At 34.8% G+C, this 12,281-nt stretch overlaps 3 protein-coding genes across 3 annotated transcripts; 1 reads left to right on the top strand and 2 right to left on the bottom strand.

Annotated features, from left to right (window-relative positions):
• Positions 1–1,962: 1,962 nt before the first annotated feature.
• LOC141698534 (uncharacterized) lies at positions 1,963–3,250 on the bottom strand. Its single transcript, XM_074503240.1, has one exon. The coding sequence runs from the start codon at positions 3,184–3,186 to the stop codon at positions 2,227–2,229; it is 960 nt and encodes a 319-aa protein (XP_074359341.1). The 5' UTR covers positions 3,187–3,250; the 3' UTR covers positions 1,963–2,226.
• Positions 3,251–5,865: 2,615 nt separating this feature from the next.
• LOC141698441 (cation/H(+) antiporter 15-like) lies at positions 5,866–9,874 on the top strand. The gene is made up of 3 exons (XM_074503137.1): positions 5,866–6,125; positions 6,791–7,789; positions 8,507–9,874. Exons 1-3 carry the CDS (start codon positions 5,916–5,918, stop codon positions 9,809–9,811), a joined length of 2,514 nt encoding a protein of 837 aa, XP_074359238.1. The 5' UTR covers positions 5,866–5,915; the 3' UTR covers positions 9,812–9,874.
• A 712-nt stretch (positions 9,875–10,586) lies between these two features.
• Positions 10,587–11,321, bottom strand: LOC141698028 (14 kDa proline-rich protein DC2.15-like). Its single transcript, XM_074502624.1, has one exon. The coding sequence runs from the start codon at positions 11,281–11,283 to the stop codon at positions 10,774–10,776; it is 510 nt and encodes a 169-aa protein (XP_074358725.1). The 5' UTR covers positions 11,284–11,321; the 3' UTR covers positions 10,587–10,773.
• Between the last annotated feature and the right edge of the window lie 960 nt (positions 11,322–12,281).

Below are 12,281 nucleotides of genomic sequence, written 5' to 3' on the forward strand. Positions count from 1 at the left end.
AATTAGTTAATAATAAAAAATATGATAGTTATATTAAATAGTTTCAAAAGGTTCGCATGTTGATCTGTCGGCCACTACACTAAAAATGCACATTTCTTCGTCCTAACCAATATATTGATTTTTTGCGATATATATTCCCTTAGTCCCGACATATATCCATCCTCTAGATCGTTAAACTTTTTCTTTTTGACAATTTTTAAAAATATCAAAAAAAAAATCAACTACTTTCAGTACATACAAGTTATACTATAAGAAAACAGGACAAAACCGATCACACATAACCAATCACAGGGTTGGTCGATTATATAAGCAACAAAATGATATAATTTTGATGATGTGACACAGCTAAAACCGACCACAGCTGGTGGTTTTTATTTTTTGATACCCATCCAAATACTATTAACAAGTGGCTGAACCAAAAAGGGATTCAATCACTAGCGCACCCTCGTTCATTTTTAGGTCATTTGCTGTGCGACAACCAGCACATGATTTGCCTCGGTCTATTATTATTTATTTTTAACAATATCTCTTGTAATCTCTATATAATCGATTAGCATTAACATTATCCCTTAATTAGTTGGACCTACTTAGCAGTAATATTACAAAGCCATGAATAAGTTTTCGACCTTAAAATTATTATTATTATTATTTTCAGGTTTAGGTTTAGGAGACCACACTTTTGTTTTAACATTAAACGGTTGTATAAGAATTCAGCTATTTTTCAATCTAACGGCCGATATCAAATCTCATATCAATGAAAGGCTCTCATTTCGCCACCTCAGCAATCCTTATGAATGATTTACCACCTATCACGTGCTGCCACCTCAATACGTGGTACCCATTAAAATTCCTCAGAGACAACGGTTTAATTTCGTTGTTTGATAATTTAGAGGACAACCTTTCTAACAAACCGTTGTCACAATTACACAATGTAATGTCAAAACCGTTGTCTTATATCCCTATACGTTAACATAGTAACAACGATTTGTAATCGTTGTGTTAAAGATCTATAACAACACTATATTTAAAAAACTGTTGTCTGACTCGATGAGAGGATACAACTTGTACAACAGTTTAAAAAAGATGAATATCCGTTGTTTGTTCTGGAGCTCACACAACTGTTTTTTCTATAAAATCAATTCACCGTTGTATGATTTTTTAGGACGACGGTTTTTTTTAACCGTTGTATGTCAACCGTTGTCTGATTGCAAATTTCTTGTAGTGTTTATCCATGCTACGCACATCACCCTTGTTTTCTGGCTTTGGCTTTGTATTTTTTTAAAATAATCACCAATCTCTAATTACAATATTAACCTGACTATCAAATCATACTATTTTATCAGCTTTACTCCAATTATATATAGGATATAATTTTTAACAATATCTCTTGTAATCTCTATATAATCGATTAATATTATCCCTTAGTTGGACCTACTTAGCAGTAATATTACAGTTCCCTGATTAAGTTTTCAGCCTTGATAATTACAATATAATATGTTGCACATGGTGTTCAATTTATATAAAGATATACGATAATGTACCAACATTGATATTTAGATTGACATTTGACAGCTACTACTTATACAATTTGCTTCAAATAATTCATGCATGTGAAATATAATCCGGGATGATAAGAAAATCATGTCTTTCGTATGTAATCTGTACTTGAAAACCGCTTTCAAGACTCATTGTTTCGAAATTTCGTTTTGTTTCGAAATTTCGTTTGCAACTTTTTCCTTTATATATCTTCTTGAATTACATTCAAAAATCAAAATTGCAATTTTTGTTTGAGGGAACATAATCTGGACCCCACCTGGAGTGTCGATAGATAATGATAGAACAATTCCAAATTTTTCTGGTGTGATTTAACGAAAAGACTGTTTTTTTTGTAATGTATATTTTTAAAAAAGTTAGACTTTAGCTTAATATATGAGGTATTCATAACATCGAAGATTTTGCTAGTGGTGCCTCAAAAGCTTGTTTAATATATATGAGGTATTTATTATATTAAAGACGAAACACGAACAAAAAATTCTGAATCGATACTCAACAAATGTATGGCATCAAGTAGATACCAATGAAGTTTGATGATCAGTTCTTGCATCAAGATATACTTAAACCGTAAAACACACAATTACCTACATTTGCGTTGAATCAACAAAATGAAACTTACAAGATAGATAAAATGAAGGGCAGTACACATATATATATGTACTAGCTTGTTATTTAGGAGAGCGGTGGGCATATAAAACCAGGTGGCGGAGTTTTGCCACAAGTTAATAGTAGGGAAAGTGCAAGTGGGAGATATATGTTTATGTTAAGAAGCTTAAGTCTAATTGTAGTACACAGACAAACAGCAGCTTCTAGTTCAAGTAATCCTCCGAGAATTGGACAACAGACATTTTGAACTGGATCTCCTAACCCTACATGCACTAGCCCTCCAAGTACATCCACACAAAGCCCTAGTTTTAGGGCATTAATTGGACAAGTTGGCATAGAGGGTGGTGGTGGGTTAAGACCCGGGACTCCACCGCCTCCGCCTCCGCCACCCTGTGGCGGAGGAGGGCAAGGAGGATCGGTTGGTGTGGAAGGCGGTGAGATTACAACTGGAGGGTTAATTATCGGAGGTGTAATGATAGGTGGATTGACAATAGGAGGATTGACTATAACTGGTGGAGGCGTGACAATTGGTGGGAGGACAACCGGTGGCTTATGTATTGGTGGTGGCTTATGCGAAGGCGGCTTATGTGTTGGTGGCTTATATGAAGGTGGTTTTGGTGTTGGTGGCTTATATGAAGGTGGTTTATGTGTTGGTGGCTTATATGATGGCGGATTTGGTGTGGGTGGCTTATATGTAGGCGGCTTATGTGTAGGTGGCTTATGATAAGGGGGCTTATGTGTTGGTGGCTTATACGATGGCGGATTTGGTGTGGGTGGCTTATATGTAGGCGGCTTATGTGAAGGCGGCTTATTGTGTGTTGGTGGCTTATGTGAAGGTGGCTTGTGAGAAGGTGGTGAGCCTCCTTTGCCATGGTGAGGTGGATGTGGCCGGGGAGTATTCGGAGGATTCGGGCGGTGATACGGTGGGTAAGGTGGTGGACAGTAACCACTAGCATAGATTGGTGGCAATGCAACTAACATGCAAATAATGCAAATGAAGAACATGGCTAAAAATTTGGAACCCATGATTAATTTTTAGGGTTCCGAACTGTTTTCTTTTTGTAGAATGATGAAGTAATAACATTGACAGTAAGAATTATTTATAGCTGAATTTTATGGTTTACTTGTGATAGATTAAATTCTAAGGATGATGATTGTTTTCTTTAATTACTAGGAAAATTCCAAGAGATTTATGAATGAAAGTGCGAAGTTTTGGAGGTTTGTTGCTACTTTACGAAGCTCAATGCCCAGTCCGTGATAGTTTGGCTCATCCGTGAGTTCGCACTGAGTGTGATGACTTTTTCACAGTGTTAGTTGCAAGTTGCAATGTAGCTGATAAGTAGCAAAACTAGAACTACTCTAGCTAGTACATCTATAAATCTTTCTATATTTTTTTTTAAACTTACAGACCCGTTACTGATACCTTCGATACACATCGAGTAAACCTTACGAGCTCACGCAATAGTCTGCAAAACACGTTTTAATCTTAGAAACTTGCGGCCGATATCCTTCGGTACACATCGGGTAAACCTTACGGGCTCACAAAATATCCTGCAAAACACGTGAATCAAGATAAACCGTATTTAAGCGATAGACTCTATTCGATCTTCGATCCGGCTCAAATTTTTTTTTACTACGGCGTTTTCTTTTACATATCCATTTTCATAATAATTTTTGCTCATACTTTCATAACAAATTTAGAGAATTATTTTTCAAAATAATCTCTTCAGTTCCTATTTCCAAGATTAATTATCTTTTTTTTCCAAAATTTAGTGAATTCTCCATTTCTAAGATATTAAGTAGGGATATTCAAGAGAATTTTTTTATCTAACTAACAATTACTTACTATGCGCAATTTTTAAAAAATGTAAATTAGTCTTTAAAAAAGTTCTTATTTTTTGTTTTCTTTCGGTGAATAGATTTTTCTCATCACTGATGTACAATTATTTATGCCTAAAAGTGAGCATATGGCTCTGACATGCATGAGGTTTCTTATCTGGTTTTGATGTGTTTTCTGTGGGCTGAAGTTTACAGAAAGATGGTATTCTCTTTATAATTGGTTAAGGTATGATTAAAAGCCTAACACAATTATATTATAGGTAGGGCTTCCAGTTGCAGGACTAACACTTAGACACTGTACCAATATCTTTAAGTAAAATATAATTTCCTTAGGAGATCATGTGAACTTTGACCTCCCGTGGTGGGCCCTGGCAGAACATGTTGCCTCTTTAGGGTTTGTAATTGCTTAATTGCTCGGTTACAGAAATCGGTTGATTTTTTAAATATCGCCGATAAATCGCTTAAAAATCGGTCAAAAATATTTGTGTGATTTGACCAATTTCCGATAAATCGCCGATTAATCATCCGATTTTTTAAAAATCGTCCGATAAATTGTAAATCAGTATCTCAACTGAATAGTTCCGATTTCCAAAATCTGTAACACTGCTTAATTGACATTATTTTGTTATGCAGTGTAGTTGATTAATCCAAATGTATATATATATAGACGCTTGAATCTTGATTATAATCTGAACTGAACATTACATTCAACTACTATTTTTTTTTAAAATTTTAATTAATAATTTGATTAAATTAGAGAATAATTAGCCTTGATATTAGGCCTGACACGCATTCTGGATTTACGTAATAGAAGCTGATACATATTTCGAACATGCGTATTAACACTTGATGCGCATGAACATGCGTATCATCATATTTTTTTAAAAAATGTGTTGCCTAATTTAACGTATTATATGGACATGTTGGGCCATACCCCTTGAAAAAGTGATATTTTGATATTTATTACCTTAGAAAACAAATTACAATTATTAAAAATTCTAAAATATTAAATTTACTGTAAAGGAAATAACATTATGACGACCCTCACTAAAACAGAAATGTATATCAGGTAAAAGAATTTCTTACAAATATTTAAAGCTTAAAGTACGGTAGCTAAACTTAGCAAACAAAATAGTAAGAAAAACAATTTCTCCTGGTATAAACTACTTTTGTGAAAATCACAATAACCTTTGGTAAATAGCTACTTTAAAAAAGCTTATAACACGTATATGGAAGCACTAGTTATTTACAAATATAAATACTTTTTAGAAAATTGTATATGCATGTACAAACATTTACTCCCTCCGTCCCAATTTATCTGTCTTATTTGACTTTTTGTGGTCAAATTGACCGAACTTTAACAAAAAATATCAAATAGTACCTTATCGAAAATATTTATAAAAATTATATTATTAGAAAGTATGTTTAATCTACTTTAATATGTTTTTCAGTTTATCAAAATAATAAAAAAATAAATTTTTATTTACGGTCAAAATCGAGGATCATCAAAAGTCAAACAAGACAGATAAATCGGGAAGTTTAGTTCTTTGGTGAACTAGAGACCATAGCTCTTCCTAACAAAATGGACAACCAACAAATGTAGCCTAGCTTTTCTCAGTCTATTCTCACTCCCTTTCTCTCACTGTAAACTAATTATAATGGAACTAGAAAAAAATAGGGAAAAGATTCAGTTTGATTAATCTCTCTGTGTTTTGTTTTACCTATCAGATTTTATACCTGCATTACAGTTACAGATCCTTGTATACTAAAGTTTTGTACACGAAAACAGGCCCCGGGTATTGGCACGAAGTTATAAGCATCAGTGATCTATGAATAACTGGCCAGTTGTGTTGATATCGTGGAGTAGCAGAACACGTTGATAAATTAAGCTGTTTCGGTTGATCAGGAATAAAGCAATGGGGGGCGTGTTACAAAATGACACAGGAAACTTTGTTTGTTATTCACCGACGATGATTACAACGAATGGAATCTGGCAGGGTGATAACCCATTGGATTATTCTTTACCTCTTTTTATTTTGCAAGTCACATTGGTGGTCTCCATAACTCGTCTCCTTGTGTTCATCTTGAAACCCTTTCGTCAGCCTCGTGTTATCTCTGAAATTCTCGTAAGTACATCGATTTAGCACAAAAAAATTTGAACAAAATAAATAAAATGGTGGCTATTGTTTCTTGTCTCATGATCATGATCATTGACAATATATAGTTGTAATCGTCTCTACAAATAGGTTTAACACGGTAAATTAATGCGAATAGAGGGGGTCATCTCAATTTATCCGTGGAAATATTTATTTGATGTTGTTGAGCGCCCGTATGTTTTTTGTCGTTATTGCTTGAGTATTAATGATTTGTAAAATGATGCCTAAAAGTTATCGAGTTTACAAGTGGGATCATGTAAATATTTTTCGAAAAAATTATACATGAGTTTTAAACCTAGGGTGTGTTTGGCAGCAACATCAGCTTTTCGCTGAAAAACAGTTAAAAAACTGTTTGGTAAAATTTAAAAGCTACTTTTCGGAAAAATGCTTTTAGCCTAAAAGTTGCTTAGAGAACGTAAGTCCCCCATGCTTCCTCAAAAAACTGTTTTTCAGCTGTGGCGGGAAGCAGATGTTGATTTCACAATCAAATCTTACCAAAAGCATTATTATTTTTACTTTTTTGTATCAAAACATATACGTATCAAAAAAATTAACAAACAGTCATCTGATTTTTACACAGCACTTCGTTCAGCAGCACTCCCAGAGCCTTAATTAGTCTTGTGTTCTGTCAACAGGGAGGAATTATATTAGGTCCATCGGTATTGGGAAAAAGTGCCAAATTTGCAGATGCATTGTTTCCACGAAGAAGTGTAATGGTTCTTGAAACAATGGCTAATATTGGTCTTCTTTACTTTCTTTTCATTGTTGGAGTAGAAATGGACATTACTTCGATCAAACGAACGGGTAAAAAGGCGATACTTATCGCGATTGCTGGTATGATCTTGCCTTTCTTGTTAGGTGTTTCGTTTTCATTTTTTCTACGCCAAAAAACGCAGATGGTAAAACAAGGGACTTTTATACTTTTTCTTGGAGTTGCACTCTCTGTCACTGCCTTCCCTGTGTTAGCTCGAATTCTAGCAGAACTCAAACTACTCAACAAAGAAATCGGGCAAATAGCAATGTCTTCAGCTCTGGTGAATGATATTGTGGCATGGACTGTTCTAGCCTTTGCGATTGCAATGTCTGAGAATAATAATAACTTGACATTAGCTTCCTTGTGGGTGATCATTTCAAGTGTAGTGTTTGTTATGTTCTGTATATTTGTAGTCCGTCCGACAATAACTTGGATGATCAGAAGAACCCCAGAAGGCGAAACCATTAGCGAGTTCAACTTATGTGTAATTCTCACTGGAGTGATGATTTCTGGCTTTATAACGGATGCTATTGGAACACATTCTGTATTTGGAGCTTTTGTTTTTGGATTGGTTATTCCTAATGGTCCTCTAGTAGTTACACTTATCGAAAGGCTTGAAGATTTTGTTTCAGGGCTTTTACTGCCAATCTTCTTTGCTATCAGTGGTCTAAAGACCGAGTTCTCAACAATTCAAGGAGCAGGAACTTGGGGAGCCTTGATTATTGTGATAGTTCTTGCTTGCTTAGGAAAAGTTGCAGGAACTGCTCTTGTTGCTGTTTATTATCGAATGCCAGTTTCTGAAGGCATCACTCTTGGCTTGCTCATGAACACCAAAGGCCTCGTGGAGATGATCGTTCTCAATGTTGGCAAGGACCAAAAGGTGCGTAGCAAAATGCATCCCTCTGTTTTGGCCCAAATACATTTTTTACATATAAACTGCATTTTGCATTTTTTTATTATTTCGGCGCGACAAATTGCACTTTTTTTGTTAAATTTATTAAAATTATCAGGGGTATTTTAGGAAATTGAAATATTTAATTATAATTATATTATTATTTAAGATGTTTGACCCTCTAAATGATACTTTTCGAAAGATTTAAAGAACGGAAGTTGTAGAGAACGAAAAAATCTTTTCAAAACAGTAACATTAAAAATTTATGAAAAATTTTACGAAGCCAAAATTAAATTAAATCTATACTTAATGAATTTATTAAAAATATTTTAATTTTGAACCTTTTTATTTTGAGAAGATCTTTTCATTTCCTACAACTATCGTTCTTTACATTTTTTCATGATGTATCATTTTGACGGTCAAAAACCGTAAATAATGATCTAAAAATAATTTAATATTTTAGTTTCCTAAAATACCCCTGAAACTTTTAACAAAATTCACAAAAATAGTGCAATTTATCACGCCAAAAATAGTAAAGGGATGCAAACCGCAGGTACATAAAGTACAGCTAAAAATTGGATTCAGGTCAAAGCACAGGGATACATTTTGCAAATAACTCAAAATTACTTTATCTTTTCATAGATCTATTAACATGCTAAACTGAGGATCAAGAATGTATAATTTGTTGGTAGATACAATATGCAGGTACTAGATGAGAAGTCATTTGCAATCATGGTGATCGTAGCTGTGGTAATGACCGGAAGTGTTACCCCAATTGTGACGACAATTTACAGGCCAGCGAGAAAGTTTTCCCCTTACAAAATAAGGACAATACAGAGAACCAAACAAGATGGTGAGTTCAGAATTTTAGCGTGCATTCACACTCCAAGAAATGCACCAACAATCATCAATCTAATAGAAGCGTCTCATCCCTGCAAAAAATCTCCGATATGCATCTATGTACTCCATCTAGTCGAATTAACAGGCCGAGCCTCTGCAATGTTAATCGTCCACAACGCGAAGAAGTCAGGCCCTGCTGCTAATCGGACCCAAGCTCAGTCAGATAATATCATTAGTGCATTTAAAAGTTATGAACATCATGCAACTGGTATTACAGTACAGCCTCTGACAGCCGTTTCACCCTACTCCACTATGCACGAAGATATATGTAATGTTGCAGAAGATAAGCGTGTGGCCTTGATCATCGTTCCGTTTCACAAGCAACAAACGGTTGATGGAGGAATGGAAAACCTGAACCCATCATTTCGAACAATAAACCAAAATGTATTGATAAATGCACCATGCTCCGTTGGGATCCTAGTCGATAGAGGCCTTTCGGGATCAACTAGAATATCGACAAATCAAATAACTCATCACATTGCTTTATTATTCTTTGGTGGACCAGACGACAGGGAGGCCTTAGCATATGCATGGAGAATGTCAACACATCCTGGAATAAACCTAACCGTGATGCGTTTCATTTCTGCAAATGAAGCTGTAGACGACACATCTAGAGCTTCATTCGAAGAAAATGACCCTAGAGTCTTAACAATTTTAACCGATAACGACAAAGAAAAACAACTGAACGAGGAATGCCTAAACTCATTCAAGTCAAGAATGCCAAACGATGGTTCAATTATTTATATAGAAAAAACAGTTAATAATGGTCAAGAAACCGTGGCAGCAATTAGGTCAATCGACAACATTCACGATCTGTTTATCGTCGGAAGAGGACGAGGATCAGTTTCGCCACTAACCGCAGGTTTAACAGATTGGAGCGAATGCCCTGAACTAGGGGTAATAGGGGACTTATTGGCTTCTTCGGATTTTGCAGCTACTGTATCTGTGCTGGTTATTCAACAATATGTCGGCATGGCCTCAGCTAACACTGCAGCCGATACGCTTACACCAGATACTCCACAACAAGTAACTGAATTTAGCAACTCTACTGTAACTCAACGAACACCGCCAACGGCAGCTAGTGCTCTAGTTTCGCATCCGGAGATCTAGCTGATATATTTTTGTACATTTATATGAAATATTTTTTAAAGAGTCGGTTGCTTATTGAAAATCTTAGAAATATAGTTATATTTTATTTTAGATAACTGTTTTTAAGTACTGCTATTACTGTAACGACTTACGAACTTACGATAAATCTTATTCTAAATCCATAGACAAAATAAGCCAACTTTTTTGATGTGAAGTTTTAGTTCTCTAAGAATGTGTGCAAATAATTATCATCTCATTCATCAATCAAATTCGGTTAATTTTGGTAATATTTACAACTGATTCATTGATTGATTTTTGTTGGTTGAAAAAGAAAAGAAAAACTCACTAACCAAGTATTGGTATGATTATGTATATAATTACGATCAATTATATTGGTTGATTATATTTGGTTGTAATGTAAATTAAAATTAAACAATATGTTACGGTCACATGAAAGTTACATATGATTTTGTAACTGAAATCGTATCGATATAAATCGAGTCGAGCTTTTCAAAATCAAAAATGATAGTTCCATTGCAATTTTCGATTTTAATAAAAATCGCGTCGAACCGGCCAATATTTTGCCCCCAGTGAATATCATAGTTGTTTTCGTATTTTAAAAGTGGAACCCATCAACTCTATAACTGTTCGCCGCAAACTACCGGTTTTATAAAAATAGTAGTATATAATCGTGACTGTATTTTATATTTATTAATTATTATCAAAAAAATGACCGGCTTTTTCGAGAATGTGTAAATAGAATAGTTGTGAACTTTTGAAACCGGTAAAAAAACAGTAGAGCAAAATCAGGGGAGCTTGATTATTACAAGAAAACATAAAAGAAGGCTAGGTACCTTCTTTAACAAAAATATTTATTACAGTATTATAACACAAGTGAAATACAAGAAAATGAAGTAGCAAAGAGTACCTTAACAACAAAGGTAAATTCATGGAAAATTTTCGAGAAAAAATAAAACAGTAGTTTACACGCACTTGAATCCCTTGGGGACTTTCTTGCCACAGTAGTTAAGCAACAAGCTCAAATCAACAGGAACATTCAGGTTAATACCCAGAATATTAGCTTTTATGGCGGTGCAGAGACAGATAGCAGCTTCAATGTCAACAAGCCCTTCAAGGAGACTACAACATGGCTGTTTAGGCGGAGCTCCAATGACAGCCCCGATCAAACCACCGAGAACCTTAGCGCAGACTCCTAGCTTTAGGGCATCTCTAGGGCAAGTTGCAGGTGGAGTGACAGGGTGGTGGTGATGTGGTGGTGGTGGGCACAGAGGCTTCTTCGGGGTTGGTGGTGGTGGTGGCGGGCTTTTCGGTTTAGGTGGTGGGGGGCATTTAGGTTTAGGCATTGGTGGAGGTGGGCATTTAGGTTTAGGGGGTGGTGGGCATGGAGTGTGATGAGTTGAAGTGACTAGGGTGAGGAAAAGAAGGTTAAGGACTAGGAAAAATGAGGTGGATGCTAAAGCCTTTGATGCCATGTTGGGAGAAGTTGATTTGTGATGAAATTAGTGAAGTAGATTATGCAATTTATAGATGTAGAGATTGAAGTTTTAGTTATTATTTTAGCTTTTAAGATAAGAGATATTTAAGAAAGTTTTGAAAACCATGTGAAGTTATGAATTGGATGTGCAACTTGAAGGTTATTGCCTAAACATGTATAAACATATGTTATCCTTTTAGGTCCCCTTAATTGGCTGTCACTCCGCACACTGTATTTTATAAAAAAAAATGGTCAAATTTTCGATGCGAATGTTATAGGGTTTGTCTTGTGTAAATAGACACATCCTAAGCACTAAAACTTATAAAATTTGGAGTGTTTTGATTGTTGTATTTGTTGTAAATGCGGGGATCTACCATCATTAAGAAGTATTGGTCAATCAAAACAAGGTAAAATTATAAAAGTTTGTGTTTAATGTGTGCTCATGGGCACACAGCAGAAAAACCGTATGTTATATAATATTAATAAATAGTTACAAAACTCTTAAATCGGTTCTACGTTTTATCTTCAAAATTCGAGTAATTAGATGATTTTCCAAGAACTCGTATTCGCTCAGTTGAATTAGCTGAAATCTAATCTTCGATATCTAAGTAATCGTCCGAGGACACGTGTCCTTAAATTTAAATTTTATATTTTTTTATCAATATTTTTTTTAAAATATACGAGAGTATCCTCTCAAAATTTAAAAAATTTACGAAGATATTCTCAAAATTTATACGGTGTCGCCCTAACCTAAAATTCATGGATCCGTCCTTGACGATATATATAACTTTTTTTCTCGAATCAGTTTTTATATTCTTTTCATTTTTCTGTAAGAAACATTTATATATATTTACTTTTATATGGACTCTAAAAATCAGAAAATAGTTGACCACTTCATGTCCACAAATTCGTACTTGTGAATCAAGTTGTAAATCAGAATTCGTACAGTCAGAATTCAAAACTATGGCCAGTGTTTAAGTTGGAGGCTAGCAAGCT

This window comes from Apium graveolens, chromosome 11 (genome assembly GCF_009905375.1).
Source record: "Apium graveolens cultivar Ventura chromosome 11, ASM990537v1, whole genome shotgun sequence".
NCBI classification, from domain to species: Eukaryota; Viridiplantae; Streptophyta; class Magnoliopsida; order Apiales; family Apiaceae; genus Apium; species Apium graveolens.